Source organism: Rhinolophus hipposideros (assembly GCF_964194185.1).
Source record: "Rhinolophus hipposideros genome assembly, chromosome: 3".
Lineage (NCBI taxonomy): Eukaryota > Metazoa > Chordata > Mammalia > Chiroptera > Rhinolophidae > Rhinolophus > Rhinolophus hipposideros.
This window is the reverse complement of record NC_138049.1, coordinates 84,695,387-84,720,753: the sequence shown is the minus strand read 5'-3', so window position 1 is coordinate 84,720,753 and position 25,367 is coordinate 84,695,387. Positions and strand designations below refer to the sequence as shown.

General features: G+C 38.9%; 2 protein-coding genes across 7 annotated transcripts in view; one reads left to right on the top strand and one right to left on the bottom strand.

The window, feature by feature from the left end:
- Window positions 1–42: 42 nt before the first annotated feature.
- RAB23 (RAB23, member RAS oncogene family) overlaps window positions 43–25,367 on the bottom strand; it is a 42,351-nt gene continuing 17,026 nt past the window's right edge. For 2 of the 6 annotated variants that reach the window (XM_081044751.1, XM_081044752.1), the window contains 4 exons: window positions 23,493–23,649; window positions 21,250–21,332; window positions 20,359–20,451; window positions 15,332–18,890 (listed from right to left, as the gene is read on the bottom strand). In XM_081044751.1, the coding sequence (XP_080900877.1) occupies window positions 18,751–18,890; window positions 20,359–20,451; window positions 21,250–21,332; window positions 23,493–23,649 (473 nt within the window). In that variant the 3' untranslated portion in view covers window positions 15,332–18,750. Of the gene's footprint in view, window positions 1,075–3,974; window positions 4,587–15,328; window positions 18,891–20,358; window positions 20,452–21,249; window positions 21,333–23,492; window positions 23,650–25,367 lie in introns of those variants that run through there. The other 4 variants (XR_013993104.1, XM_081044755.1, XM_081044753.1 and 1 more) reach the window with 4 other exon arrangements.
- On the top strand, window positions 684–15,337 carry BAG2 (BAG cochaperone 2). The gene is made up of 3 exons (XM_081044756.1): window positions 684–866; window positions 8,191–8,300; window positions 10,816–15,337. Exons 1-3 carry the CDS (start codon window positions 754–756, stop codon window positions 11,226–11,228), a joined length of 636 nt encoding a protein of 211 aa, XP_080900882.1. The 5' UTR covers window positions 684–753; the 3' UTR covers window positions 11,229–15,337.

Below are 25,367 nucleotides of genomic sequence, written 5' to 3'. Positions count from 1 at the left end.
GGTCACTTTTTCTTTTTTCCCTTATACCTTCAGTGGTATTCTCATTTCTGGAAAGTGGTGACAGGGCAGGTCAAGCAAGTATGGACCGATGAGGAACTGTACTTAAATGCCTTCTTTTGACAAAGGGACCTTTTCTCCACATATCCGTGGACTTAACGTTTCTGGTTTTTGCTGTGAATTACGGGGACTGGGAGAAATTAAGCGAAGCCATCACCGAGTAATAATACATCCACAGCTTACCGTTAGGTCCCATAGCGTGCAGGGAGGTGGTTTGGGGGGGGGGGGGCTGCACAGAGAATGAGGCCTCACGGAGGTAGGGGTGGCGGGGATAGGGGCGGGGCGTTTTGTGATTTCTCCGCATCGGTTTTGGTTCCAGGGTCCGCAGAGAAGGACCCGCGCGGATCACGGTAGGGCCTCCGCCTGGTGCGTCCGTCCTTCCAGGTGTCTCAGAGGCCCCCTGACCCTAAGGGCCCATCCTCGAGCCCCGGTGACAGCGAGTGCCCTCCCGCAGCCGCGGCAGCTGCCCCTGGCGGGCTCTGCAGCCCCCGAGCCCCGCGGGCGCGCGGCGCGCCTGTCCTTGTTTGGCCACGCGGCCGCGGCGGTGCTGGCGTCCGGTCGGGCCGCCCCCCGCGGGCGTCAGAGGGAGGCGGGCGCCCCGCGCGGTGACGGCGACGCCTGCGGCCGCGGGAGCTCTCCACTCGCAGCCACCGGAGACGCCGGTGACCTCTCGGCCGCCCCGCCTCAGAGGCTCAGATGGCTCAAGCGAAGATCAACGCGAAAGCCAACGAGGGGCGCTTCTGCCGCTCGTCCTCCATGGCCGACCGCTCGAGCCGCCTGCTGGAGAGCCTGGACCAGCTGGAGCTCAGGTGAGGCGGCGGCCCGGGCACAGCCCCCGCGCACAGCCCCCGCGCAGGCTGCAGCAAGGGGAGCTGCTTGCCCGGGGCTTGTTTTCTATGGAGATGCTGCGGTTTTGTTTGCTTGGTGGATGTTCCTTTCCTCGCTCGAGAGGAAACGCATTCGACTTAAGCAAGATCTGTGAGCGCGTTACTGGCGGCCACATGTTCCTTGACAGACCTGAACGTTTGGGAGCGGAGAAAAATAAGGAAAGATAAAAGTTCAGTGACGTCATTTGAGATTAGGGACGGTGACACTCCGAGTCTACAGAACTTCTAGAACCTTCTGTGTGCCGGTATATGGTCTTCCCAAATGTTTTTAACTTACTTTCCTCTTATGCATTTTTAAGAGAAGCAGTAGTTTAGCGGTCCCCTATGTGACTGATCAGTGTCTTTGCTCCAGAACACTTCAGAGCAAAAACAAAAAAAAAATGTAAAAATGCAGGAGTCCATCTGACAGTAGGGATTAGAGAGGAGTAGGACACATGGGCTGCTGGGTGAAGGATAGCTGCGTGCTTTGTGGAATAAAGACACCGCAGCTTCCCTTTTCCCCATAACCCCACATACTGTATTCAGCTCTAACTTGAGTCTCCTTCCATAGTAGACACGGTGCTGACATCTTGAAAGTGCTAGTCATTGGCCTGAAAGCATAAGATAGTCACAGTTTTTCCCTCTTAACTGATTAAGATTTTGGTAAGTGATTAACATAGTGGTAGGCTTGTATAGAATTTCTAAATAATTCACGTTAAATTTTGGAAGTACTTTTTTTCCTTTAGCAGTGTATGAAAACTTTTACGTACTTTCTGTAAACTTTTGTATCACTAACGTTACTGTGTAAATTGTGTGCAGATGTAGTTAAATGAAAATCTTACGAATGCACCCACAACTCCCAGAAACTACACAGAATTTTCTTTCATAATTTTCTCCAGGTTCTGGGGGAGCAAAGGAGTATGTGAGCCAGACATTTTAAGAAGCATTGCACTGTCTGTATCTCCATCGATTAATATACCAAAACAAGAAGAGGTGTCTATTTTCCAAGGAAGTATATTAATAACCACAGTATATCTTAGCAAATGAGGCACTTATTACTACCACAAGAAAGGAGTCAGAATATGAGAAACTCCACCCACAATGATTTCATGGATGGCAGCTGTTAGACAAACATGAGCCAAAACCACATTCTGGATTCTGCTCAGAGAGACAAATGGAATGAGAGAAAAGTAATGTTTCCCCATTACTTTTAACATTAGTATTTTTACATCAACTCCCCACCCCCCAGAGAAAGGGGAGCAAAACTAGAGATCAGTGCCCTCAGCTATTGTCCCTCTGAAGAATATTTATTTTTATATAAAAGCCTAACAAGCAACACACACATGTCCCCAGGTCTTTAGAGCTTTGAGGGCATGTTCTCAACCATATCAGGTGTCTCTCTCCCCTAATCAGAAAGGAATTTTCTTTAAAGGGGTGAGGGTGTTGCCCCTCCGTCTTCAAGCTGAGTCATTGTCCTCAGACTTGAATAATTGCTGTGTGTGATAGGTACAAGAGCAGTCAAGTTTTCATCTCTAAAAGCCTCTTGTTTTGAGTATTATTATATTTTAATATTGATTAATATAAATCCTGATTACTGTGTACAGGTTATTAAAATATGTTTTTAACCCTTGAGCTGAGGAGGAAAGACTGATTAATATGTTCATTTTAAGGACTTTTCTCGTAATTTTAAACTTTTGTAAGCTTTGCTTTCTTTAAGTAATATTGAGGGAAGGGAGTGGTAGATGAGGGTTAAAAGGGATCAAATATATGGTGATGGAAGAAGAACTGACTCTGGGTGGTGAACACACAATGTGAGATATAGATGATGTATTACAGAATTGTATACCTGAAACCTATGTAACTTTACTAACCACTGTCACCCCAATGAACTTTAATTTAAAAAAAGTATTAATAATATTGACTGAAAAACTAAGGAACTATTTCAGAAAGTACGTAAAAATAGAGAACAATGCGAGTGCCCATCCACTGAAGTTTATTTGAAACCATATGGATAATGTAACAGAGAACTACATTATTGAAAACTAAAGTAAGGGACAGTGAGTGTCACAGAGCACTACACTGTTAAAAACTAGAAAACTGTTAATTTCACATTAACAGTTGATGTGAAACAGTTGATGTAATTTCACATTATATTAATAACAGTTGATGTAATTTCACATTAACAGTATATTAAGGATGATTACTAAAGCAGTATATTAAGTACCGTGGTACCTCGGTTTTCCAACGTCACCGTTGACGAACATTTTGGTTTATGAACGCTGTAAATCCGGAAGTAAATGCTTCGGTTTTCTATCACAACTCAGAAGTCGAACATGTCACACGGCTTCCGCTGAGTTCAAGATCTTGAGGCCTAGCTGTCAGCTGTTTTCGAACATTTCAGAACTCGTGGATTACGTTCGAAAACCGAGGTACCACTGTAGTTTATACTTAGAAGCTTGCATTTATAGTTACTTTGCAGTACTAATTTTGTCAATTTTGGTAAAAACTTTCTATATGAAACTGAAAACAGAATTATGCTAAATGCATTATGTCATCGAGTTTGAACAGGTGCACATGATGTTTAAAATGCTTTGAGATGTTTGGCAGCATTCTAAAAATTGTTAAAGAAATTCCATTTGTTTTCTAACATATTACCATAACACTAGTCTGTTTTGATTCCTGCTAAAAAGGTGATTTCTTTAGATCTCCTGGTGTTCATTAACCAATTCTGAATGATGTCTGATTTTTGCATTCATCAGTGGCTCAAAACACCTCACTTATCATTGTTACTTTTTTTTTTTTAGCAATTATCGTAATGTATAAATAATACATGTTAACATTTATTCATTTAATGATCACTGACTATATGTCAATCCCTATGCCTTTGTGGAAGTTATTATTACTTCTATTTTCTTGATGAGAAATTGAGGGTTAGTAAGTTAAATGAGTTGTCCAATATCACATGGCTAGAACCCAGGAAGACTGGGCATAGAGCTTAATACTTTATTGCTGAATTTTCTTTTTTTTTTTTTTTTAATTTATTTATTTATTAGTTTCAGGTGTACAAAACAAGGTAATACTTAGACGTTCATCATTTATATCCCTCATACTGTGAACCCCCCTCCCCCCATCCACTATCCCTCCGACCTCACACTGAACCATCACATTATATATATAAAATTATAGTTGGCATATTGCTGAATTTTCTTAATGTTAAATATGTCATATTTAAAATGTGGGGATAGTATATGGATGTATCTATGATTTTAATAGAAGAGGTGAAAATTCATTTTAAATTGGTGTTTAATTCAGTAAATATTGAAAACCCACTGTGTTCCAGGTATTGAGTGGCTCCTAGAAGGCTCTGGATGGTAATGAAGATGGGACATAGGTTGTGGAGGATGGCAGTGGGGGAAAATGACTGAACGGGAGATTGACTGTTCACAGATTTGCCCCAACTGATCATATTGTGGCTCCCTCCACCTCTTAGCAGCCATTTGCAGTGGCTTACTTACCAGCCAGGGGCTGAAGGGTTGGGGTAGGGGGATGATGGGGATCATGTGGCTGGCTGAAAGCTTCCTGTTGCTTAAAGTTTCTTAGGGTGTGCCAATGTCCCAGGAGTCATAAAACAAGATGGCGTCATAGTTAATATTGTATAACAGCCTGTAATTTAAAAGAGCACTTTTCATAAACATTGTCATTTGAAGCTTACACAATCCTTTGAGGTAGGAAGAAGGAAGACGTTATCTCTTTTAGAAATGAAGGAGCTGAGGTCCAGAGGGACTGCGTGGCTTGCCTAAGGCCACACCACTAATGAGTAGCTATTAACACTAAACCCCAGTCCCACGTTTACACCAAAGGGTCTCAATAGTGAATGTAATTTAATATTTTGGTTATGATTAGGAAAAGCCTTCAAATCTTACAGTGCCTAAAATATAGGTAAGCACTGTTGTATTCTTTTGATACAAGAGTATGGAATAAGAGACAGTGCTATGATTTTAAGAACCTGTTTTAGAAATTATTTCTTTCAAATAAATCCATGATAGGAGCATTTGCCATTTTACCTCTTTTTTATGAAAGCACAAATGCTTGTGATTGATAAGCCTGAGTCCCTAATGGTATGTATAGAATAAGTATGAAGTTAATGTTTGCTACCACCAATTCTGGACATGTTACACGTATTAACTCAAATATATGTATAACATTTTTAGTCGATGTTGACAGTCACTGTATTCAATTCTTTGCCTGCTTTGCTTCCTTCCATCACAACCACCATCTCATTATCCGTTTCATAGATGAGGAAGATGAAGGCGAGGAGAGTTTAAGTAACTACTCGAGGTCACACAGCAAGTAAGTGGCAGCGCTGGTGTGAACGGCTGGACTGAAAAGCCATTGCAGTTTACACTGTGCACTGTATTAGCTGGCGCAGTAGGAGCTACAGTCTGGTGAAATCGTTGTTGGGCCTCTCCTCAGTCTCCCAACAATGTGTCCTTTGATACCTAGGCTGCAGAGATTTGTGAGGTGCCCGAGGCTGAGGACTAGCTGACGATGAGTGCCTTCAGTTTTGACCTCATAGGAATATTCTGACTGTAATTTATTTTTGTTACAGCCGGCTTAGTTGTGAGTTCATGCAGAGAGTTTGCCAGGAGCACAGCCCAGGCCAGCCTTGATGTGCGGCTAAGTGCTTTCCCAATTTGGACTTGTAGCTGCTTCCAGGATCTGTTAATAAAAGCAGAATGGCCACTCCCCACCAAGAGAAGTGTTGTCAAATGATGTTTGAAGGATAAAGTGAGATGGCTCAACGCTTGTCTATCCTGTGTTCCAGAAGAAAACAATGGAATGGGGGACGGGATATTCGAAGATTTAATGGCTCACAGTGGAACTAATGGAAAGGTTGTAGACTAAAAGATTGTATGTGAGTTGAAGTGAAGGATACCAATAGCTGATAAACAGTACTAATATTACTTAAACAAGTTAGGTAGAGATCTAGATTCAGCTTTTTAAAAGAAAACATTTTAAATATGATATAGTCCATATACTAGGCAGATGTACAATGCCAAGTGAGGTATTGATTGCCTCAGGAAGAGGAAGGGGGAAGTTATTAAGGAAACAGTTCCTGCCAACAGGATTGGGTTTTCAAAAAGGATCACCCCGTAGACAAGGGTTAAGAATAAAAAATGTTGTAGAAGAGGGAATAGTAAATGAAAGGTCAAGGACGCAAAACAAAACAAAACAAAATAAAAAAACTGTTGGTTCTGAAGAATAACCATTTACCTTTGCTGTGATATGAAAAAAGTATACGTAAAAACATATATAAGAAGTTCTATCAAAGTTGAAATCTTTTTTTCATAGGGAAAATGCCCTCACTTCCTAGCCTTGTGAGAAAAAAAACCCAAAACTTACAAGTTCATCTAATTTCCTCTACATTTGGTCTCATTTAATGACAAAATGCTTATTCATATGACAGATTATATTTTTCCTGGTGTCTCCTTTTAAACCATTTTTTGTTAACAACTCCGTGAACCTACTATTGTAATTTAATTATTGTAAATGAAACCTTCCTTTTTAGAATAAGATTCAGTTTTTTATCATCTGACATTTGAATTCAAACTCGAGTATTGAAAAATTAATCTCTTCTTTCAGCATCTTCTCATTTACCAGTCACATGGTTCATCTGTGTCACTTAAACACTAGAGTCATGGTTTGTGTTTTTAGCATAAATATTTCATATTAGTACCAACTCAATCTCTTTCATATGTACTTGGCCCTAGTTTATCTGAGAGTTTGCCAATGTAAAATGTGTAAGTACATAATGAATGGTGCTGGAAGACGGCCTGACACTGTATTGTTACTATTTTACAGATTATTATTTTTTATTGTGTTTTCTAGCCAAATTTGTCACATAAGGCCCTTACCAGCTCTTTGCTTTTACTGCCTCTTATAAACACAAAATCCAACATATATTTAGTGTCTTGAGGAATAAAGAGACCTTGTGACTCTGCTGCCTATCAGTTGTTATTTTGCAGTATAACAGGCGGGTGACTGTTGGGGAAAAGTCATATATATAATGGACCGATGCTAAAACATTGGTGAAGCTGTTCTTTCCCACTTAAGGCAACAATCAGGACTAGATCTTCGGTGATCTGATGTTTCTAAGACCATCTGAATCCTAGGGATAGGTCTGTCACTATTTATTTTGGAAAAGCTGGCAACTTATTTAGTTGCAGTGTAATATATAGCAAGAGAATACACTGGAAACAGAGCACTTTACATGTCGAGGATATTATTTTTCTCTTGCTCTCACGATACCACAGCCTAGTTCTTTAGTGACTGGGTGTGTTCATGTGTGTGTGGTAAGTACACGAGCAAAGGATATCCCAAAATTTATATATTATAGGATGGGAGAAGATGGTTGCATTGTCTGTACCCAACAAGGGGTTAATAAATACCCTGAGTATGCAAATCAACACGAGGACAGTAACGCCTGTTCAAAAAAGAAAAACCAAAATAGGCAAAGGCTATGGACAGGATAACAAGGATACAATGAGATGTGCAAAATTATTCATGAAATAAATGCAAATTAAATACTGACATATCACTGTACACTTACTAGACTGGCAACAAGTAGTTAGAAAATTGGAAGATGCTGAGTATTTGTTGGATTGTGGGGATACAGGGACTCCTGTGCTATGGCCTGGCACAGCCATTCTAGAGAGCAGTCCTACTACTGAGTCTGACTGAGGGTCTTGGATCTATCCTAAGAAGATTCTCATTCAGGTCTCTAAGGGGACACGTATTCACTGAAGTGTTGTTTGTGGTGATGAATAGCTGGGGAATAAGGTAGTGTCTCCGCTGGGACAGTGGAGGTAAAGTCAGGTGGGTATACACGTGGAGTCTTATGCAACTAGAAGCTACTAATTAGATGTACCTGTAGGAACCTGGATGGTTCTTAATAATATAATGCTGAGTGAAAAAAAAAGACACAATGAGATATAAGTAAATTGATAATAGATAAATACATAAATACATATTTTGCAAGAACAAATAAACACTATATAGAATGACTGCCCTGTGAGCAGGGAGGAAAATGGGAGTGGGATAAGTGGAATAAAAAAGAATAGAAAACTGAAAGAATGAAAAATAAAAGGGAATAAAGACTTTTTGAAAAGTGCTCCTAATATTTAAACTAGAGTTGGATTGAATGATAGCAAGATGAGGAAAACTAACCTTCCATATAGTAACTGTTGTGTTTTCCCAATTTATGCAGGGTGGAAGCTTTGAGAGAAGCAGCAAGTGCTGTTGAGCAAGAGAAAGAAATCCTCCTAGAAATGATCCACAGTATCCAAAATAGCCAGGACATGAGGCAGATCAGCGACGGTGAGAGCTGTTGCCACAGATGGGGGCTCGTCTTTTACGCCCTTTAAGGGGTTTACGATAAGTGTGGGTCAGTTTTTGCTTGACGTGTGGTATGACTACTCTAGGTTTCAGCATTTAATGTGCACAGAGGGCAGCAGCTGCAGCTGTCAGTTACCCAGAGATCTTTTTCCCTTGTACTCTCTACCCCAAGTCCACGGCTGCAAGTGGTAGGGAAAAGCTCCTTTGGCACAAGAGCTGGTCCCAAGCAGTGAGGCCAAGTATTGACCTCAGGTTCACACTCCTAACTTCAGTTCTAGAGAAGTTACTGGAATGTAGATGTAAAAGTAGAGGGAAGAGATGAAATTGGAAGCAAAGGAGTAAAGACAAAAGCAGACAAACTGATGTGTAACTTAAAGAGAGGAAGGGGGGTAAATGCAGAGAAAATAAGTCATAGGCCCAGTAAAACCCCATGAATGTAACAATGTGCTGGCCGTTTCATGTGAAAAGCATGACTGCTCATGGAGGAACAGACCACTTGTGATTTTCTTTCATTGGCAATGGGCTTCCTACTTGAGCTCCCTTGGTGCTTCACAGGACAGCCCAGTGGGCCAGGTAGCTGGTGCGGGAAGTGTGCTGTCTAACGGCAGCCCACAGCCAGCTCAGGATCTGGTCTGTTCTTCACTATCCAGCCACAGATCCATGAATTAGGAAGGACATGGCAGAACAGGACAAAGAGGAGATTGCTTTTTCATATAAGTAATGAAATGGTGACAGAGCCCCTTTTCCCATAATTGCCTCTGTGCTGGTGGTCTTCGACCTCTGGCCATCTTACATGTGTCTGGAGGGGCTGAAGTCTTTGCCTACTTTGGAGGCCAGCTTTTTCTCCGCTGTCATGGCTATGTTTTCTCAGTCAAAATTGGGGCATTGTTTTCTGACAAACATGCAGAATATGCCACCCCCAAGTATGCCTCTGGCATAAGGATTATTTTGAGCTGATTATTTTTGAGAAACTGCAGACACAGAAGTTCTGAAAACAAAGTAGACCTTACCCTTTTGTAAGGGAAATTTACAAAGTAAATTTCCACTTGTAAAGGTGTCTCCCTCTCTGTACCAGGAAGACAGGACAGTAAATCACAAGAAACTCTTAACAATGGAGAAGGCACCTACTGTACTGAAGTCTTCCCCTTGTTTACTGTGCTTTTCCTGACCTCCCATAACTGGCTTCCCTCTCTTCCCAACATCTTTCTTTTGTCTTTAGCTGAAGATGGTATTTAAGGTGATATCTCAGGCCATCTCAGAGAGTTACTTAGTTTCTCATGTATGTGTGAGGTATACATGCTAATAAACTTCTGGTTTTTCTTGTTAATCTGTCTTTTATTACAGGGGTTCTCAGACAAACACTCACAAAGACAGAGGGAAACTATTTTTTCTCTTCTATATGTACATCCTTATGGAGAGATCCAGGACATCGAACCAGCACAAAACCCTAGTTAGGCTCACTATTCACTCTGTGTTAAGACTCGATCTCCATCCCAGTTACAAATGTATACCTGCCCAAACTTTTGCAAACATGACAACTAGAGAAGTCATCTGATATCCCATGTATGAAGACTTTCAGGGAAAGGTATTCAACAACCTCTCTCTAATCTAATACACTTCATCAGTTAATCTTGTTTTTTAAACTTATTTATTTATTTGTTTAAGTGTGTTTTTCCAGGACCCATCAGTTCCAAGTCAAGTAATGGTTTCAGTCTAGTTGTGGAGGGCGCAGCTCACAGTGGCCCATGTGGGGATGGAACCGGCAACCTTGGTGTTATCAGCATCACACTCTAACCAAAGGAGCTAACAGGCTGCCCCATATCAGTTAATCTAATATACTAGAGTTTTAACTTTTACCCTTAAAAAATTCATAGCAGAGGTGATTACAGAAAATAGATATAGCCACAAATGAATAGGCCTTAGTGTTCTTGACATTGTTGAGGGAGGAAGACATTTTCTGTCTTTATAGATTCTTTCAGGTAGTCCAATAATTAAATTGACATGAGACAGATTAACAAGATAAAAATAATCAAATTACACACGTACATATGGGAACCCCACATACATGAGAGAGTCAGAGACCCCACATACATAAGAGGTTTAGAGACAGAAAGGTTAAATGCGTTGTGTATAACAGTGTGAACTAAGGAATGAGATGAGGCACCTGGGGCTTCAAAGGGGAGGAGGGAGATTTGTAGGATAATAAAAGCAGATGTTCAGTAATTAGAAGTTTGCCTTGCCCTATGGGTAGGTTATAAAAAGCTATCTCTGGTAATAATAAAAAGCTCTGGAGATAGCTTATTATGAGCAAGACCCCTACTTTAAATTCTTTAAGGAACAGGTAAAAGTTTCTGGTAAGGCTGCAGGGTCTCAATTGGTCAAAATAATTCACATGCCAAAGTGGAGGGAGGCATGTTGGGGAGGCCTTTTCTGAACCCCTTCAACATAGACGAGTTTATGTCTCATATTGATTGATATTTCAAACTCTTATGTTTAGGAGAAAGAGAAGAATTAAATTTGACTGCAAACCGTTTGATGGGACGAACCCTCACTGTTGAAGTTTCAGTAGAAACAATCAGAAACCCTCAGCAGCAAGAATCCCTAAAGCATGCCACCAGGATTATCGATGAGGTGGTCAGTAAGTTTCTGGATGACTTGGCAAATGCCAAGAGTCATTTAATGTCACTGTATGGTGCATGTTTGTCTGAGGTGCCACCTGGGCCAGTTGACCAGAAGTTTCAATCCATAGTAATTGGCTGTGCACTTGAAGATCAGAAGAAAATTAAGAGAAGATTAGAGACTCTGCTTAGAAATATTGAAAATTCTGACAAGGCCATCAAGCTGTTAGAGCATTCTAAAGGAGCTGGTTCCAAAACTCTGCAACAAAATGCTGAAAGCAGATTTAATTAGTGTTGAAACTAATTAAATGAGAGCACTGAGAGCACTTACAAATAATGACGTAAAAATGACAAAACACTATTTTAAGTATTAACTAGTTCTTTATGTTAGGCGTAACCACTCATTTGATACTGAAAGTTGTTTCAGATGGTGAAAATATTCTAGTGTCATCAGTTTTATGAATAACAAAAGTAGAGATATTTTAATTATCTTGCTAGAAATTTTTGGATTGAATTGTCTTGTACTAGGATCTAGCACCTAATATGTATATATTTTTTACTATTATGCAAATAAATACTTCATATGTGGGGGGAAGTAAGTGCTCAGTGAGGTGCAAAAGCGTCACCTTTCTTTCCTGGACCTTGTCAGGCGTGGAAACACCTGGGCACATAGGGCATCTTGTTGACTAGAAATTCTTTACCTTAAGCAGCAGCACATACCCTTACACAACTAGTGTTAGCCAAGCAATGTGCCATACCCTTATACAACTAGTGTTAGACAAGCAATGTGCTTAGAGGGATGAAAGGAATCACAATAAGATCCTTTCCCTACATTCTCTTTCATTCAGCAGGTTTTTTTAGATATCTGTACCAAATTATTTTGAACTTAGAAGATTTATGTGTCTCATAATGTGAATGTATTTCTTGATGTATGAAAACATGACAAAATGAGAAAACAGACACCTGATTTTTCCACTGTGAACAACTATATATATCTTCATCTTTTCCCAAAAGCATCATTTCTCTTAAATTTTAATCATTGTGGAAATACAATGTTGTAACTTGCTTTTTAAAAAAATAATTAAATGCTACTATAAAGTCTGCTGAATTGTCAACTTAAAAACCTCTGACCAACCCATTCCCCTTACTGGACATTTAGGTTGATTCCTAATTTGTTGCTATTACTGCAGCATATTTATGTACACAGATCTTTTTCCCCCTTTGGTTTTTGATTTTTTTGTATAAATTCCCAGCAGTGAGATTTACTTGGTCAAAGGGTATATACATTTTCATAGCCTGACATAGTTCCATTTTTTTTTTTTGTATAAGAGGTATATCAATTTATACTGTCTTCAATAATTAAAATGTAGCTATTTCACTGAAAGCTCTCTAGCATTGAACAGTTTTTTTCTAACATTAGATATGAAACACCTTTAGTTTGCATTCTGTTTATTAACAAGGTTGAGCAGTATATTATTATCTGTGATAAATGAAGCAACTATAGAATATTTGTATTTATTGTTAATGTGATTGATACACAAAACCCTCAATTTTCCCAAACACCATTGCTAAATGAATATATCAAACTCATTTTTTTACTAGAACGTAAGTATTCTTTCACACTGGGGAAAAAAAAAAATCCAGATTGGTTTTGTATATTTATATTATGTGTATCTCTCAATGCAGACAATATTGAGCTTTGTTTTCTGGACAAAAGTACCAAATTACTCTTTTCATAAAAAGCAATTACAAACTGAGGACATTTATGGTTGGTTGGATTGCCAACCCCAAGTCTTTCGTGGGAAACATTAATTCTCATTGATAACTGACAAAAGCCTCTTTATTTTATCAGCAGATTCTAATTTGCTGTTAACAGGTTCACTGTCAGATAAAGATTTTTTGTGCTAATGTTTTCATCAGCTTTTTGAAAATAAGAAACAGACAATCAAGTTCTCCAGCACTGTCAGTGTCTATAAATCTCTTCCATTCAGAAATACTCTCCCTTTGCATTTACTCCATGTCAACCCAGAACTTTTTCTACCACAAAATATCTCAGCTCTGCCTCCACCTTGTATTCTTTGTATTGTTTCTGTCCCATTTTTTGCAGTGGAGTTTACTGGAGACCATCCCTTATCACAGACTTAAGAGCTGTGATCTGCCATCTCCAAGCTGCTTCAGCCCGTGGTCTCCGGGCTCCAGCCCCCTGGACCTCCAGCTTGATCCATATTCAAGGGCAGTGGTCTCAAAGTATTGTTTCTGTTTTATTTTTAAGAATGGAAGTGTAATTTATTTTCAAATAGTGAAAGTCCCGAGTCAAATTTTTACCATCATTTAGACTGTCATCTTTTACATAGGTAATAGATTTGGACTCCAAGGGAATTCAGAGTATATGTTTTGTCTGTGTTGAAATACTCCCTACCAAGCCTACCCCAATTCCATACCACGTCTAGAATGTAATGTACAACGTCCGGCCCGTCCCTCATGAGAACTGCAGCCCAGCAGAGTTCCCATCCCCACCCTAGCTCTCCCAGTGTAAAGCTGGCAGGGCCTGCACAAGAGTTCACAGACTACAGTGTTCATCGACTGAGGACAGAGTGACACTGCTGACCAGTTAAAAATTTGACAGATATGGAATTGACCCTCCTGGTATTATAATGTAGGAATCCCTGACATTGAAAAAAAAAAAAATCCTAAAGCTTTCAGAGAAAAGTTATTTTTACATATTTTGAAATCCTGTAAAAACCAGGTATATTGCAAGGGGTTAAAAACACAAAGTCATTGATAAATGATGATCGGTTTTAAGAGTTCATGCCATTGTCTTAGTTGGAAAGCTACTTTCAGAGGGATGGGGAGAACTAACAACAGTAATAAATGTGAACTGGTGGCTTCCAGCTGTGCTTCCCTCCCAGTGAATGGAGTCCTTTTCACTTAATAAAACATTAGCCAAGTGAAGTATTATGCAGAGGGACATACTGAGTGCAGGCATGGTGCTTTGTATTGGAGCTCACTAATACCCTGACTCACAATACTCAGAATTCACCCCAAAGAGGTGATCAACTAATGAGAGAACTCTGCTTCCATTTTAAAATTGGAAACATGAACAGATTGAACTACTGAAAGTAGCAAAGTAAGGATCTGGCAAACTAAAATACATGCAATGATTTTTAACTAGGAAAACATCTGTGCATTTGTCCCTTTCAAATGATTGTGATAAATGCTAAAATACTTTTGGAGTGCATATATGTGAAAATGCTGTTTTTGAAAGCTGGATTTTACAATTATTCAGAAACAAAAATGGAAAGTGAAAGAGCTGAGAATTTTGGAAAACGAAAGACAAGGACAGCAGTGAGCTTGAACTTCTTTTTGTGTGTGTCTACTCATACAACAAACAAGCAAAATGAAATGGACCTTCTGCTTAGGGACCTGACCATATTAAATTTTCAATCATGAACTAGGACAACTTGAACTGGACACTAATTATCCACCTCAAACCAGCAAATATTGTAGCAAACATGCTTCCCTTGCATATAGCGATAGTGAGCTGTTCAAATCACTGTGGCATTCACTCACATGTTTGGGGAGGGCCACTTTCAGTCTCTAGTCCAGCTTTAATATAAACATATTCCACAGGTGACCAGAACAAATTAAGTTGGGCACAGTTTGTGCAGGAATTTGACAAATGGCATCAGAAAAGATAGAAAAACCTGGCATTGGAAAACTGAGCTGGCATTGGAAAACTGAGCTAGCATTGGACCAGGGAGTATTATAAATTCATCTCTAAATGTAATTCTCAGACCACAGAAAAAAACACAGAACACACCCAGAGGCATTAAGCTTTGCTGCAGGAAGATCTGGGGGAGCTTCCAACCCCATCTCTTACCAGCAGAGGGTCACGGACACATCCCTGCCCTCCCCAGCTGTAAAAAGGGGACACATCCCTGCCCTCCCCAGCTGTAAAAGGGGGGCCGTGATGCCCCTGTGAATTAAATGATATACTCTATGCAAGGTATTTAGCATGGCGGTTACCAGTAACTGTATTATTGGAGAGGGGGGCAGGGGTCTCAAAATAAGACAGAACAACTTTTTTTTAGAACAGACTGAGACTAATAGAAAAGAAACTCTGTTTCCAAGGCAAAATTGCTTAAACACAATGCTACTAAATAGCATTAAATATCCACTATCAATAAAATGAGTATGCTAAATATTGGCAGAGTAAGTATCTGAAGTATGAACTATTTTTAAGTTGTTCTGATTTTTAAAGAAGTCACATTATATCTTATTATTCCAGAGGTGACCAGAGCAGATTAAGTTGGGCACAGTTTGTGCAAGAATTTGACAAATGGCATCAGAAAAAATTGGAAAACTGAGCTAGTGATACATATCACACAAAGTACTGGCTTTGAAATCCATTTATTTTTTTTATTATTAGAATTCTTCATGAATTTTTTATTACGTAGTATATTTTAAATTAAGCTCAAGGGCATAACTACAACCCAGCAGCAATACATACAAGTGGTTTTCCATTCAAATTTACAAAAGCATTATTTAATGGTAAAAATATATAAGGGGTCAGATTTCCTTTTAATTCAAAGGTTTTATTTTTAAGACCACTTACCAACATCCTACTATAGATATTTCGAGAGAGAGAAGAAAAGGAGCACTACCTAATAAAGGTTACTAACACCCAAACCACCCAATTACCTGGGAGTTAAGTGATTGCATATTTCACAGTCCATTGTGGTTTTAAGTATTTTCTGTTAGCAAATAAATTCACTTGTAGTATGATAGGCTTACATGTTTTCGGGTAAAAACCTAAAGAATGAAAATAGTACATTTGATATTCGTAACTAATAGTTAAAACTGAAGAAATCTACCTGTTCATTAGATTGACTGCAGTGTGGGACAAATTTTTACAGTTCATTTTGTTTTCAGAGAAACAAATACCCTAGTGATACAATAATGGGAGCACTTTAGCAAGTTACCAGTAACTATTTCAAAGGTTTTGAACAGAATACTAACAATTAAGGGTATTTTACATTAAAGTAATTCACTCTTAAGTTGGGACGTTTGGTCCAGAGACCAATTCCCCATTCTAAGATCTTCAGAAAAGAGATCTTAGCCGAGTCCCTCAAGTCACAGGCACAATGGAGTACATTAATGAGTTCTTTCTTAGCACTGCACTGCCAGTTTCCCAAACAACCATCTAACGTCACAATGAGGAAGGTGTCCATCCGCTTTTTAGTAGTGTTACTTTTACTTCATTTTGGAAAAGGACATGTGTGCTATCAACTTTGGGCAGATGATAAGGAAACCATTTAGCCTGAATTTATTTAAGTATATTGCCTTATATGGGCTATTTTGCATGATAATTAAATAGGCAGGATGTCAGGAAAAGGAGAAACCTTAGGAACTTTGAAATATGGCAATTATTCCACAGCTATATGTCTGTATGCTAAAAATTAGCTATAACGTAGAAAAATACAGAACAAATGCACAACATTCTGGAGTCTTAGACAAGTTTTCCTTAGCAACCGTGGTTCATTGGAAATTAATAGTCAAGTTATTTAAAAGAATTAAGGGTCTCAAGGGGAAAAAATTCAATGTCAATTTCAAAGGTTTTAGAATTAATTGAACTGGGGAAGTTTTTAACATTACTTGTGGCTAATTTTCAGGCCTACTTAATTATTTTAAATGATTAATTATGGTTAGATTTAAAATACAAAGTGCAAATTAAAAATTCCAATGTGTAACAAAGATCTCTCTTCAGTTCTTATAAAAAGAAAAAAAAAGACAAACCTAAGTACATAAAATTGTATTACAAATATCAGGGGAACCACAACCACCATCAGAGATTACATTTTTTATATATAAAAGTAACAAACTTGTATCCACACACATTTAATTAATATGACTAGAACTACAACATATATAATGTGATTTTTCTGCTAAAGACTGTTAAGACTATTTGATGCAAAATAAATCTTGTGCAAAAATTAAAGAGACTATATTTCAAGAGAGTAGAAAAAGAAATATGCATCACTAGCAGGTATCCATTGTTAGGAACTGAGTTTGTTGCCAACACCTATCCCACTGCCAGCAATGGGAGTGGTAACAACTGGTGACATAAAAATAAACATCTTATATTACTTTGAAATAGATAATGCCAGATTATTTCAGTATTATGAAAAGCAAACATCCACTCTTGACCACTTAATAAAGACATGCCTCAGAAAATTCTTTTAGGTTCTCAACATTAATCTGGAGAGGGGATGAGAATGGTACAGATGGAAGACTTAGGGGAAAAAAAGAAAAAAACATACAAAAGGAATATATAAAACAGTATGCATTTAGTACAAATCATGAAAAAGGACTTTATGACACATTTTCCAAGAAAAGTTATTTTTACATATTTTGAAATCCTATAAAAACCAGGTATACTGCAAGGGGTTAAAAACAAAGTCATTGATAAATGATGATCGGTTTTAACAGAGTTCATGGCATTGTCTTAAACGGAAAGCTACTGCCCCCAGTCACAAAATTTATGCTCTGCACATGATGACATAGTAAAATCATTTCATAAAAGAAATTATTTTGTATTTGGTCCTGACAGAGGTCTTGAGAAAGTGCTATACAAACCGAAGGTTATAGAAATTTTTAAGTGATAATCTTAAAATACCATACAAAAATGTGTAAACAAAAAGATGCGTTACAGTTGCAGGACACTATAAAATCCATAATGTGGATTATGACAAAAGATCATCACGTGTGCATTTAAAAATATTGTTAGCATAATCCTAAAAGGTCAAAATTGCATTTTCGGTCAGCAGCAAAAAGAGCGCGATGCCCCAGGGCACTTCACAGGCCCTGAGGGGTAGCTGCGGAAGTGCCCTGTGTCTGCTTAAGGCTTGGCCAGCACAAGCTCACCATGCTTAGAAATGGACATATGAAAACTATTCTGCAACAAGTCTCACCTGGGAGATGCTCGAGCATTAAAACATTTGTACTCCTCTTTTCTCTACCGTATTAGAGAGGAAAACTACTTTTAAAAGATTATAAACAATATAAATTCTGATAGTAAAGCACTGTAAAAATTAGGTATGATATTTTTGGCACAAAGCACTTTTTAAATCCAAGCTCTTTTGCAAAATATGTCTTGAATTTCTTATTTGAAAACAAAAATTTTTAACATACACACAATGTGTAAATGGTTCCATGAATGAATGAATTAGATTCTGTTTCCTTAAATACTGTACACACCGTCAGCTTAATTCAGTACCAGATTATCTGCATGTATACGTCCACATTCCACATTCTACAGCTGTTGCACAAGTAACATTGCCAAAATACATACGAATGAAATCTGACAAGGGTTTACCTTTCAGTATTACTTTTTTGTAAGTATTTGGGTTCAATATTTTTTCCAGAAAAGCTAGATGACCAATTTCAGAAGAAGAACGCTTGCTATCTTTCCTTGACCCATAGTATTAAAATCTGTAGCAATATATTTCATTTATGTTTTCCAGCATTTAAAATTCAGCAAAACCTGTTTTTGACATTTCTTATAGCATTTCATCAAAAACAGAAGCTTCGTCTAATGTAAAAAAATTAAAATGAGTCCACAGGGCACTAATTTGTCCACCAAAGATCTCACTCCATTCTGAAGAGCACTGCAGAACAATATTTAAGTCTGTTCAACTTTCAGAGAACCGTTAGGTGCAAAGTCTGCTAAGAAACTTGTAACATGTCACAACAGCTGGATGTTGTTCTTACTGAATTGCACAATATAATTCAAATTTTTCCCTCCCTAAAGCATGTTAGGGTATGCTGCAGCTGCTAAAAGGATTTCTGTTTTTCTTGGTCCTCTGTTTGTTGGGTCTAAGATTGATGACATCTCCACCATTAAGGGTACTTGAATTCTGACCCAAGTGACTTCCACCAGATGTATTAAAGACACCTGCATAAATTGAGGGAAAACACAGAGATTGACACTGATATGCCTCAGGTTTACCTACTGCAGACTGCATCCAGCTTCTTAGAAAGTCAGTAATATTTCCAAGGATTTACAATTTTACACTTTTGTTTGCATTGCATTTATTTTTTAATAGCCAGTACCAATGGTTGAAAGTTCAAAGGGCACAAAAGGGGTCACAGTGAGGTCTCCCTTCCATCCTAATACCATTGCCAGTTTCCCTCCCCTAAAGCATACATGTTTTATCAGTTTTCCTATTCCTTCCAGACATAATTTATGCATATGTAGACAAAAATGCATGTGTATTCTTTTTTCCCTCCCTTTGTTACCCAAATAGTGACATACTATTCTGTATCTTTTCACTAACCATCTATTTTTGAAATTTGGAATCCATAAATATGATTATTTTAATAATTTCACTCATTAACTTTACATTATATAACTGCCTCAAGAATACCTGATTTGTAGTTAACAACACTTTTTATGAGACTTTGTGTTAATAAAATATTGCATATGTAAAAGCTAGTAGTAATGTAGGATTTTCCTATCTAGGCTAAAATACGAACAAAATGATCTACAGATACTCAAAGTCATGAGTAGATAAAAGGAATAAACTAAAGAAGACCCTTTAACTATTACCGCTTCCATTTTGAACTGTGCTCATCTTAAAGTGTAAAATCCAGTTTATGAACTATTTATCACAAATTCTGGGCAACAGATACTATTATCAATATAAAGGTGACTGAGACCAATTCCTGCCCATAAGAAGTTTACAATCTAATAAGTGAGGTGAATTAGTATACAAAGAAGTAATGCTTTAAGACATTATATGTTAAGTGCCACAAAAGAGACACAAGATCTCACAGATGGTTCAGAAGAAGGACCAATTACATCTAATTCATAAGAAAGGATGAACTACATGAAGAAGGTGGAACCAGACACAGGACAAGGTCCTAGTTCCTTTAGAAGAAAAGCCTGAGGCTGTGGCTTCAGCCAGCTACATAGCTGAGAGAGCCTTCTAGATAGTCCCTGTGAAATGAATAGTTCTTTGACAGACAATTGGAAAGGGAGGTCATTCTTGATGGAAGAACCAAAATGAGCAAAAGTGAAGAAGACAGCACTGGGCATGCTCAAGAAAGAGCAATACCTCTGGTGGAACTGATAGACGGGATGCATGTTTAATAGTGGGGCATGAGGCCTCACAGGAAGGATGGACGAAACTGTCTTAAATGTTGGAATGAAGAGAGCCTGTATTTAATGTTTCCATAATGAGTCAGTGTAACTTTAGTAAGAGACTGTATACGCCTAAATTTCATAAGCACTGATCTAACACTTTCTACTTACATTTCTTAAAGAAATGAGAATATTGTATAAAAAATAGTAAATATGATAATAATGAATGGAAAATAAATTTACCAGGTAAACATGGGTCTAAAATTTCCTGGGTACTTACCAATTTTGTTACTACTTGAATGCATTAATTCTGGATCCTCAGCTATTTGTTGTTTGAGTTTTTGAAGGTATTTTTCAGCCAAATATTTAAAAACTAGAATAAAAACAAAAACAAAAACCCTACCAGGTCAGTATGACTTATGCATGTAAAAATCTGTTATTTCACATCACTTACTATTTTTATACTTACTAAACAAATTTTAAATTAAATTAGAAGTATATATAATCTAAATACTTAAGTACAATGGCAATACTAATAAATATATAGCAGCATTTTATTAGTAAAGAAGAAAATAAAATAGTATTTGTAGTAATTGGCTCTTTAGTTTTAAGTATCTGGATAGTGATTAATATTTAGCAATACTAAACTACTCATCTTAAAAAGGTTCTCCTTTCTTTAGGTGAAAAAACTACCCAGAGGACACAATTGAGTTGCAATATAATAAAACAAGTGGCAATTCTGGAATGAGAAAAATAATCATCATCTTTCCCTAATCTCACTTTCTTAAACTAGGAAATATTATTAAACAAATTCAGGTCATTGTACCTACCTAATGGAATATCCTCTACTGTGCAGTACTAAAACAATTCAGTACTTTTAAGGGGTATTTATGAAAAACATATACATGCATACTCATTCACACATATAATTATACTTTTAAAGATTCAGAAAAAAATCCAACAACGTTTTGCTGTAGATTAACAATTATTCCAAGACATTAGTAAATAATTAGACCCTACCTCAAAGAAGCATCATATCTTTAAATTTTACTTAATGTAGGTGACAACAAGAAAATTCTATTCTCATTACAAATGTTTTCTAAATAACGGAATAGAAAAAGCATAAGAAGAATAAAACAAACTTCCTGTTAATTTTTTAAAGGCAGTTTACCTTCATTCACATTTAAATCTTCTTTCACCGATGTTCTGTAGAATCTTAGCTTTAGCTTTTTTGCCAGTGCTTCAGCTTCCTCACTATACATCAATTAAAAAAAAATGCTTATAAAGGTACGTTTTAAAAAATCACTTTTATTAAATTTACTGCATACGGCTTGGTGTGTGTGTGTGGGTCGGGGGTGAGCAGGAAAGCGGGGTGTAAGACCTTCCAGACCTATTAAAGCTACGTTCTTGGTACTTGAACAGGATTTTCAGTTTTCACTACTCTCGGGGGATAAACACCAGCCATTATACTGTAACTGTAAACAGATACTTTTCTATCAAATCATTAAACTTGAGCTTTAAAATAGCTACATATCACTTTTCTTTATATAATACTTTAATTTTCTCTTCTGTTCTTAAAAACATTTGAATTTAATTGCACTCTGAAAATAATATATTGCATTATGTATTTTACTCTTACTGGCTATGAAACGACTTTGCTGCCAAAGGCAAAGTCAGTACATTAAATATTTACTGTGTCTACAAGAGTGGACTCCTAATTTTAGTTTTATTATGACTCCTGATTGTGGACAGCTGATTTTATTAAGACTGTAGTAGCTATGCTCCAAAATGGTTCCCAGTGATTCCATCCCATCCCCCTACCCCTTCTCCTGGCCTTGTGTAGTTTCCTCCTACACTTAATCCAGGTTGGTCTGTGTGATCAGTAATACACAGAAATTATAGGATGTGACTTCTGAGACTAGGTCATAGGAGACATTGTGGCTTCTGCCTTGCTCTCTCTTGGATCACCAGCTGTGGGAAGCCAGCTGCCATGTTGTGAAAACACTCAAGCAGCTCTAGGGAGAGGTCCACATGGCCAGGAACTAAGGCCCCCTGCCAATGGACAAGTGAGGGAACCATCCTGGAAGTAGATCCTCCAGCCCTAGTCAAGCCTTTACATGACTACAGGCCTAGCTAACAGCTTGACTGCAACCTCATGAAAAACTGAACCAGAACCACCCCCAAGTAACCCCAAATTTCTGACCCACAGAAACTGTGAAACATTTGTTGTTTTAAGCCACTAAGTTTTGAGCTAATTTGTTAACAGATAACTAACATAAGAACATAAACAATAAGGTAAAAACCAAGCAAAGATTTTCAAAGCTAGCAAAGCGTTAATAATGCAGTGAGCAAATGCTTATAGAAAAAAAAAATATCTGGATGCTTAACTCTTCACAAATTTAAGCATAATAGTTCTGAATACACAAAACAATATGAATCTGAACTACATATCTATTTAAAGTCATCAACATAGGATAGCTACGTACTTTAGATGTTAAAATATCTAGGGATGTTTTCCTTAACATTTTTTTTTAACAGGACTTTATTGGGGAACAGTGTGTACTTCCAGGACTTTTTTACAAGTCAAGTTGTTGTCCTTTCAATCTTAGTTGTGGAGGGTGCCATTCAGCTTCAAGTTGTTGTCCTTTCAGTCTTAGTTGTGGAGGGCACAGCTCAGCTCCAGGTCCAGATGCCGTTGCTAGTTGCATGGGGTGCAGCCCACCATCCCTTGCAGGATTTGAACTGGCAACCTAGTGTTTGAGAGCCTGCGCTCCAGCCAACTGAGTCATCCGGGAGGCAGCTCAGCTCAAGGTGCCATATTCAATCTTAGTTGCAGGGGGCACAGTCCACCATCCCTTGCTGGAATTGAACCGGCAATTTTGTGGTTGAGAGCCCATGCTCCAACCAACTGAGCCATCCGGGAGCTCAGCAGCAGCTCAGCTCAAGGTGCCGTATTCAATCTTAGTTGCAAGGGGTGCTGCCCACCATTCCTTGCAGGATTCGAAGAATTGAACTGGCAACCTTGTGGTTGAGAGCCAACTGGCCCATGTGGGAATCAAACCGGCAGCCTTCAGAGTTAGGAAGCTCCAACAGCCTGAGCCACCGGGCAGGCCCCAACATTCTTACTATATCTAGATTTGACTTAATATGAAGAATTGGATTTGTGGTGCAAGGACTTATGACTAGAATTCTAAAAGGGCCTTTGAAATTTATTCCTTTACTTTTCTCTACTTGTGATTCAGTATGTACATTTTTTAAACCAAACCAATCACATAAAATAGCTCACAGATATTTTAAGTATAAGGCGATTTTTATAAACACTTCCCTAAATTTTTAAAGTCTGTGCAAAAATTAAAATAGGTTTTTAGAAATTTTATAGAATTATCACCACCCCCTCAAAGGTAGCCATCTTACTTCTTTATACAAGAATCATCCAAGAGATCAATCTTGTTTTGTACAAGTACAGTTGGTATATCTCCAACTTCAGCTACTACTTTCTCTCTCCAACTGGAAATTGCTTCAAAAGATTCCCTGTCTGTAGTGGAAAATACAAGCACACAAGCCTGGGCTCCTGTAAGGTCACAAAATAAAAATATTATTTACATGAATGAAACAATCCTATGCAGGGTGAGGGCAACTTTAACCTATCAAAGCAATTTTTATGTAAATGAATGTTGAACTCATCCTTGTAGCACTTTGCTTATTTTTTTAACATACAAACTATTTTCTAATTCAAAGAACAAATTTTTACCAAGAAAAGTGGTTCTCAAACTTGTACAAGTGTTGCAGTATCCTCCAAACTGTACACATTCTTTTTGGAACACCATGAGATAATGATATATTTAATTACATAATGAGAGCTAGAGAGAAAGGTAAACTAAACTTTGCTAAGTTCCTTGAGCATCCTTATAACCATTGTTTTAAACTCCATATCTGGTAGATTGCTTGCCTCCAGTTTGTATAGTTCTGTTTCTGGAGTTTTCTCCTTTTTTTTCATTTGGGACATATTTCTTTGTTTCCTCATTTTTGCTGCCACTGTTTCTGCTCCAGGTGCTCCAGGTGTGTCCCTTGTGTGGGTTGTGGGTGCCCTCCTGTTATAGATAAGCCTTGATTGCTCTTGGCACAGTAGTGGGGAGGACTGATCCTCAGGATGAATGGCTGTGGGGTTTGGCCACGTCCACAGCTTATGGGCTGCTGTGCGGGGTGGGGTTCGGGGGGTCTTACCCCATTAAGTGGGATTTGCCCCTGTGGGCTCTGGTGCCTGTTGAGACTGCCCTTTGATTGTGCTGCTTGTGGGGCTAATTGGGTGGTGCTGTGCTATGGTCTGAAGCCAACCTCCAGGCATGTTGGTTCTGGGGCCTTTCGGGAGGGGCTTTGGTGCAGGCGCTGCTCACCCACTGCCTGTGACCGGTCAGGGGCTACTTGATAGGAGCTACAAAGTGATCTGGGGTGGTTCCGCTGCCTGTGCTAACCCTGTGCTTTCCCTGTGTGGGAAAGACCATGCTGCAAACTGAGGACAGCTGCTATCAGTACAGGGCCAGGGGAAGCTCCGCAAAAAGCCAGGACACACCACAGGCCTGCTGCCACCTGTCGGCTCCCTTAAGGTTCAGCCACTGATAAAGCCTCGTGCAGTTCCTGAGTTGGATGAGGAAGGGTCTCAAGGAGTCACCAAATTGGGAAGAGTTGTGGTCACCAGGTTAAGGTAGACTCTGGTTTGGGGCCAATGCTGAGCCTGGAGCAACCCAGCAAAAGTCTCAGAGCACATCGATGCCAGCTGCCGCCCACCTGTGTCCTACAGATTCTGACAGTTTTTCAAGAAATAGTGCAACTCAGCAGTGCTGGCTGCTCTTGGAGAAAGCACCTCCTGCATTGGGGGAGTTGGGTGGGGTAGGGTCCCAGTGAGTCAGCAGAGCAGAGCAACAGAGCTCACCCGGCCAATCAGATTCAGATTTGTCCATGAGGGGGAGGCCTCAACACAGGAAATATGGCTCCCGCCTGCCGGCTGTACAAGAGGAGAACCCCCCACAGGAAAAATGGCGACTGTCCTCCAACCCTGCCTTGAAGCCACAAATCTCAGTCTGCCCCCGGTAGGATTCCGATGCCCCGCTTTGGGTCAGCATCCCTCCACTGGAGCCCAAGGTGAGTGCCTGTGAGTGAGCGAGTCTGTGTGTGGGCTGTTTAAGAGGATGTCTGGCTTTCCTGCCGCCCTCCATCCCACCCAGGCAGTCAGAATCCTCACTGTTTTTCAAAGTCAGATGTTATGAGGGCTCCTCCAGGCTGGGGAGACCG